The sequence below is a fragment of the Nematolebias whitei genome, chromosome 11 (genome assembly GCF_014905685.2).
Source record: "Nematolebias whitei isolate Nwh7 chromosome 11, NemWhi1, whole genome shotgun sequence".
In the NCBI taxonomy this organism is placed as follows: Eukaryota; Metazoa; Chordata; class Actinopteri; order Cyprinodontiformes; family Rivulidae; genus Nematolebias; species Nematolebias whitei.
Window position 1 is genome coordinate 29,723,035 of NC_056508.1, and position 7,469 is coordinate 29,730,503.

General features: G+C 41.6%; 1 protein-coding gene across 1 annotated transcript in view; it reads left to right on the top strand.

The window, feature by feature from the left end:
- The first annotated feature begins 3,237 nt into the window (after positions 1 to 3,237).
- Positions 3,238 to 7,469, top strand: part of LOC119416942 (protein Wnt-2b-A) — a 17,148-nt gene continuing 12,916 nt past the window's right edge. Inside the window, exons 1-2 of the mRNA XM_037684141.1 lie at positions 3,238 to 3,415; positions 5,681 to 5,901. Of these exons, the coding sequence (XP_037540069.1) occupies positions 3,246 to 3,415; positions 5,681 to 5,901 (391 nt within the window). The 5' untranslated portion in view covers positions 3,238 to 3,245. The remainder of the gene's footprint in view (positions 3,416 to 5,680; positions 5,902 to 7,469) is intronic.

Here is a 7,469-nt window from a genome sequence, read left to right on the forward strand (position 1 = left end):
ATATATATATATATATATATATATATACATATATATATATATATTTGCATCTGTTCAAGCATAAACCTTCATTTTAGTGCACATGAATCCTGTTGTACCTTTTGCACATGAATCCTGTTGTACCTTTTGCACATGAAGGGTGGAAAGTGGTTCGCAGCTTCTCCTGAAACCAGCCGAACATTTCCGAAGCTTCTGGAGTTCCAGCGCAACTTTTGTTCAAGGCTCCTCATCTCTGTCAGTGGATCTAAATTTACATGACAATAAATTATCACTGATCTTGTTCTATGCACTCACGCTGTGGTCCTCCTGTCCCTGAGGGCTGGATAGGATCTTTTTGTATTCTGACCTTTCATTTGCTTCAAAACAGTCTACAAATAATGATTATCATCACAAGCGTTTGACAAGACAAAATACTTTTGGCACTAAATGTGTTCCTAAAGTCTACGTATAGAAGAAAAGCGCCATTAATCATATAATTGTTTTGTGTTTAAGCTCTTATCCAAAGTGACCTCTTGTGGCCATGTGATGTTAGATGGATGGAAGTTTTAAGGGTGAAGTTTGAGGTGGACGTGCCACCCAACGCAAGCGTCACATCAACATTTATTCATTTGTGAGAGAAATGACAAGCAAGAAAATCATCAGAAACAACTGCAGTGGTTGTTTCAACCTTTGCTCTGATTGATTCAAAGCTTATTATAAAGACATTCAATAATGTAAGTTGTTAGGGGAAATTTCACCCATCTTTCCTTCCCTTCCTTCATTCATTGTGTCACTTCAATGTGGGACCTCATCCAGATGACTGAAGGCACCCAGAGTGCAATCTTCAGGTTTTTTACAAAATTTTTGTTTTTTGAGTTTCATCACTTCTGTCAGAAATGGATCCTGATCAATTCTAACGCATCAACACAACAATCTGATTAGTCAGCTGTAAGACTCACCTTTTCTTCCAGTAGAGTTGAAACGGAGTAACTCTCGTTAGTATTTTCCTTTGGAGGACGTAGAAGTCGGGTTGGACCCTGTGCGTCAGGGTGAACGTTCCATCCATGTGACAAGGAGGCACTTGACTCTGTTATTGTTTATGGGGAGAAAGCTGGAGTCAAGTTCACAGGCCAGAAGAGACAGAGGAGTTCCAGCTCCGGCCCCGAGACAGAAAACATAACTCAGATGTGTTTGTACTTCCACAAGTCCTTTTGATTCCGCAGAAAATGACGAGCTTAGCTGCAATCCAAAAAGGAATCATAAACCTGCCCTTGCATTGAAGTGTATGATAAAAATACAGTTTGTTCTGTCACTAACTGTGAGCTGTAAGCAGAAACACTGAAGTGTCTGTAAGAGGCTTAGCTTTCACACTAGCTTTGACATAAACACTGGGACTGTTTTCCCCAGCAGTTGATAAAATAGCACTTTGCAGCAGCTTTTGCTAATAGTTTCAATTCCGACAGAGATTTTCCTGATTTGTTTACTCGCTCTTTGGAATTATTCGGGTCAGCTGAATCAATCGTGGCATTCTCAGTCTAATATCACAAGCTGCCGGAGCAGTTCGGTCCTAAGCTTTTTGATTAAACTCCATTTCATTTCCATTTTATTCCTTTTAGGAATAGGACCCTTTCATTAGTCCTTTTCCTTTTTTTATTCCTCCAAAAGCTTTTTCCAGTTAAGGCAGATAGCTAAGCTTAAGTCGGTGCTGACCTGATCTGACCTTGAAAAATTAGCCCATGCATTTGTTACAACTTAGCTGGACTACTGTAACGTGCTTTATGTTGGGGTCAGTCAGGTGTCCCTCTCATGTCCCCAGCTCGTCCAAAATGCTGCAGCTCGGCTTTTAACAGGAGCTTGTAGGTTTGAGCATATTTTACCAGTTTTGTCCTCCCTTCACTGGCTCCTTGTATGTACCAGAATTCATTTTAAAATTCACCTGTTGACCTTTAAGTGCATTAATGGTTTTACACCCTCATACTTCTCTGACCTACATCATATGCTTCTTCTCGGGTGCTGAGATCATCTGATCAGCAGCTTTTGGTTGTACCAAATACCAGGTTGAAGCTCGGAGATCGGGCTTTTTTGGGCCCTAAACTCTGGAACAATCTACTACACCCCCCTCCCCCCACCACCAACATTAGACAGGCCACTTCACTCCCTGCCTTTAAATCTCTCCTAAAAACACCTGTTTTCACTGATGTTTATGATCTGATTGATTATTTCATTGTTTCTCATTGTGTTGTTATGGTTTTATTTGTTATGCGTTCTACATAATTGTTAAATATTGTCAAGCACTTTGGTAACAGTTAATGTTTCAAATGTGCTTTATAAATTAATTTGACTTGACATGACTTTTTTTTTTATTTTTCTAAGTGTGTCTGAGCCACAGGTCAGTTAAGGATGCGAATCATCACAGACTGGATGATTTATGACCTGAAGACAACATACATGTACAAAGAGAAATAATGGTTGAACTTTGATGTGTTTAAAAAATATATATATATTTCAGTTCAAAAGTTACTTTTGATTATCAGTAAGATCTTTTTGTGGAGATAATTAGATATTTATGATCGATGTGTAACAAAAGATCTGTAAAAACATGTAGTTTTTTTTTGTTTTTACAGTTGTTGTTGTTTGTTTGGTTTTGTATTCTCTATGAACTCTGCAACTCTTGTTTTTAACTCCAGATGAACTCTGCACACTGAGCCCGTCTCCTCACCATCAGCATCATCTTCATCACTTCACCACAGCGCGCGCGCGTCCTTTTGAAAATCGCCTTCCTCTTCAAACCCTGTAACCCCTGCTTCCATCCAATGAGCACAGGGAGCCCACCCTCCCCTCCTTCCCTCCCCCCTCCCGCACTCCCTCAGCTCGGACTCTTTCCACGGTGCGCTGATAAAGGAGAGGTCGGGCACCAGCATCCGAGCCAGAGAAGAGTGCAGGCAGGACGCACAGCGGAGGGTTGATGTCCACAACTTTGGGCTCGGACTTTATTTCTGCCTCTGAGCTGAGAAGGATATCGACACCACAGAGGGGAATAAGGCGTGTTGCTGCCCCCCTCCTCAGGTAAGGCAGACAGAAGTTCTCAGAGGAGGGAGTCCGGTGCGCACATGGCACCGAAAAAGCGCTTTTTGCTCCGCTGACAGCCGCGCAACATGGACTCACACACGGGACCGTGAGAGCAGCCTGACTTCCACACAAGTGACAAACTAAAGGCAGGATTTATCTTTTATCACCACCTCTTCTTTGGTATGAAGACAAGAGAAATGCTGGGTTTGAACCGGACTGCCAGCCTCAGACCTGCCCGGGTTCAGCCGGGAGTCGGACCCTCATCATCCCGACCTGCATGTCACAACCCGGGTACCAGCTCCAGGATTTATTGCGCGTGTCTGTTGCTGCTGCTGCTCGTCACGCCTCGGGTGGACTCGTCATGGTGGTAAGTGGGATCCCCAAGTGGGATATTATTATTTCATATTTTATAATAATAAATCTTAACTGTGAAAGAGGGTTAAACTTTATTGGTTTAAAATGTAGACAAATAAAAAAAAAGTTGTTTTTTTTTAACAGCAGATGATAAGGCCACTTTAACAAATAGGCTAAATTTACATCAAACAAATCTTTATTTATTTATTTATTATTATTATTATTATTATTATTATTATTATTATTATTAGTAGTAGTAGTAGTAGTAGTAGTAGTAGTAGTAGTAGTAGTAGTAGTATTAAAGCATTAGGGCCTACATAGATTGCAGCTGATATTTAAGTTTCATATCCAACCAGTCTCTTTGCAACTTAATTAATGACAGCAGACATACTGTATAGGCTTAATGCTTTTCTGTCATAATTTAATTTAATTATAATGACTCGCATCCAAAGAAGGAGCCAGTACCACGACGGAGCGCTTGGAAAGACCTAAGTTATGAGTTTGTGAATGGGATTCGAGCGTTTTAACGATTTTACGTTTAAAACAACAATAAAAATAAAAAAAAGGTGCATTTTCTGCGAGTCAGTTTGTTGGCCTGACATGTTGAACAAATAATACCAGCGCGATGGAGGTCATTTATCTCAACGCTGCTGGCTGAGCGCACAAGTTCAGCTCAGCTGGAGTCTGGATTGGAAAAGGCAGAGAGATCATTAATTCTGCAGGTACCATTACCTCCCCCCCCCACCCCCCACCCCCCAACACACACACACACAGATGACTTCACCAAAAAAAAAAAAAAAAAAAAAAAAAATCCTGTGCATAGGAGAGGGCTTTAATAATGCAGTTACATAAGTGAAAATGTCCATGCCTATGAGTGTGTTTATGGGAGAGGTGTCTGTGCGGGGGTGGGTATTGGGGGGAGTGAATGGAATGTCTAATAGTTTGTGTAGATTAAAAGCAGTTATGGGGAGGTGTGGGGGGAGTGTGTGCTGAAGCTGTGACTGACATTTACAGGCTTTGGTGGGAATGCATGTGAGGAGCTCTCCAAAATGTTTCTATCATTTGGGGCAGGTGTGGGGCTGCACACATGGGTGACACAACTACTGTACTTGAAAAGCATTCATTTGTAATAATCAAGTTCATTGGATTAAATCTATATTTAGTTTAAACTCTTTAGTTTTGTGGGAATAATCAACCCATACACTGATTCTGAGCACTTTTAGTGTATTCTGATCAAAAACACAAAAGCTCACCTCTTATTCAGACAGATTTTTTTAGGGTTATTTGAAAACAATTAAACAAATATGTAAAATAAAACATGTATTATTGACACTTTTCTGATCTTTGATCAATTAAAAATAACACTGCATTGTCACAAAAACATTATGGCTGCATAATCTTGGTTCCAGAAAAAGAGCAGCTGTTTCTCCCTTGTCTCATTCCATGTGATCCACGGTATTCTCACGGGGATTTCGCAGAGTGCTATTTTACACCTGTGGATAATGATTTACCTTCTTATAAAATCCACAGTTCCTCCTTTCTCTCTGAGAGTCGGAGAGAGAAAATGAGGTGTGAATTGCTGCTCCGGCACTTTCCTTTGATGCACATACCGCTCTTTTCTCCTCTCTCTAATCTCGCTCTGGGGAGTATTGAGTCTCCAGTGTCCATCCTCTCACTTAGCCTTATAAAACCCATCGCTACACACTCCGTTGCCTCCACCCCCCATTCTCTGACTCACCAAAAGGCCCTGAAGCCACCAGGCTGCAAGATGTCTCATGCACGGGCACAAAAAAAGTCATAATGTCAACAAAGCATCTTCACAAGACGCTGAGATGTCAGTTTTATTAGAACAAGGAGAAATAGTTGAAGAACCTTTGAGCAAGATGAAAGCAATTAGATAAAGACGGAGGAGTAAAGTGAGTAAATGGGGTCTAGGTTTGACAGGGTTATTGGAAGGCCCGAGTCTTTGCGCTCTGATTTGTGACGTGATTTTTACTATCCCATCGGGAAACATTCAAACACACACGCAGGTCTTGTGGAGAGAGGTTAAGTGCTTATTTATTTGGAGAGTGGAGTAAATGGTTTCCACTCCCCTCCTACTTGCAAACCTTAAACTGTTAAGTGTAGTGAACTCTGACTCGTGGAGGACTTCTACTGTAGCTCTTCGTGTCACTCACCCGAGTAAACACATTCACTTTAGTCACCAATCGCTGCCGTCTCATGCATTTGAAATCTTTCAAACGGCACGAAAGATTAACTTTGTTTCTGGCGCCTGTAGGTACATCGGCGCTCTAGGAGCTCGCGTAATCTGCGACAACATCCCTGGCCTGGTGAACAAGCAGCGGCAGCTCTGCCAGCGCCACCCAGACATCATGCAGGCCATTGGCGAGGGCACCAAAGAATGGATCAGAGAGTGCCAGCACCAGTTCAGACACCATCGATGGAACTGCAGCACGCTGGATCGTGACCACACGGTCTTTGGACGTGTCTTGCTTCGAAGTAAGTCTGTGCGTGGGAACTGGTTTTGTACATGATTAGCCCAGAAACCATGGGACCACATTTAAAATTGATCAAGATCATCAAACGCTTACACATTCCCATAGATTACCACTGTCACCAGAAGATCTATACGTAGGTATGTTCCGTCCTTTTTTGGATTATTGTTGGCCTCGGAGGTGATTTTAAACAACAGAAGGATGAGAAATATCTCTCAGCATGGTATAAAATGTCTTCAAAAGCTGAAACAAGACTTTCTGTTGACGATGTTGCATTCATTGCTGATGCTACAGACAGTAAGGTCCAGCTGCATGCAAGGTCTGTTGATCCTTCATGTAAAGTGCCAACGAAAAGCAGTTAGACCAGCAAATGTTGGTTAAAATAAAGATGGAAGCAGTAAAATTAAACACAGACTGGAGAACAAAGCTTGTTTGCTGAGTTGGACTCACCACATGTAGAATGGTTTGCTCGACAAACCCAGACAGAATAGGTAACTGGAGTGGCTGCACATGTGGAAGACTTTTTATTTTGGGATTTGTCAAGGATTTCATAGTAAGCTGAAGGGTTTACATTTTTTTTATTCCAGCTTTTTGAAAAACATGTTTTCACTACTTGATTACCTGAAAGAGGAGCATCCATTGGTTTGAACAGCTAATGCCACTTTTATGACACAGTTTATTTTAGGAATGACTTGTTTGTTGATTTTGATCGGCTGTTTGGATGCACCATGTACTTTTCCGATTTAATTTTTCTTCTTTCCTATGTGTTATTTTGTATGTGCCATGCTCAAAAGTACTGTATGGTCAGTATTGGCAGTGCAATGGCTCAGTGGTTAGCACTGTTGCCTCACTGCAAGAAGGTCCTGGGTTCAATCCCCGTTTGGACCTGGGGTGTTTCTGTGTGGAGTTTGCATGTTCTTCAGACCAAAGACCACAGACCAAAAACATGTATGTTAGGCTGCCTTGAGGCCCAGACCTCCCTTGCAAAAGAGATCTGGGATCTCATTGGGACTTGCCTGGTTAAATAAAGGTTAATAAATAAATAAATAGGGCATACAGACTACTGGCTCTACCAGTTTTGCTGATCTTAGTGCAGACATTGAAACAGGAGGAATTTTCTTACGTTCTTACCCTTTATTAACTATTTTTATCTCCTTCTCTCTGTTTTTCCTTTCCCTTCATCCTCTTTTATCTCTTGTCTTTCCTTCTGGTGAGCTAGATATCCCAGCACTCCTTTATAGTCTGTTGGGCTGTTTTAATCATAATGTCTGACTTCTCGTCTACAAACAGACAAGATTCAAGACGTGGATGCATTGTTGTCACAGCCAAGTGTACACCTAAGCATACAGAAACATTAGCATGTTGTGCTTTGCAAACTTTCCACATGCACAGAAATGGATATTATTCCTCCTTGTGACATGTTCATGAAGTGTGACCAAAAGGTCAGCACCAAAACCATGAAAAGCAGGCTGTGGTTGTACTGGTCAAGTTTTGTTTTCTCCCTGACACTGACATGAGTCTCTCTCTCTCTCTCTCTCTCTCTCTCTCTCTCTCTCTCTCTCTCTCTCTCTA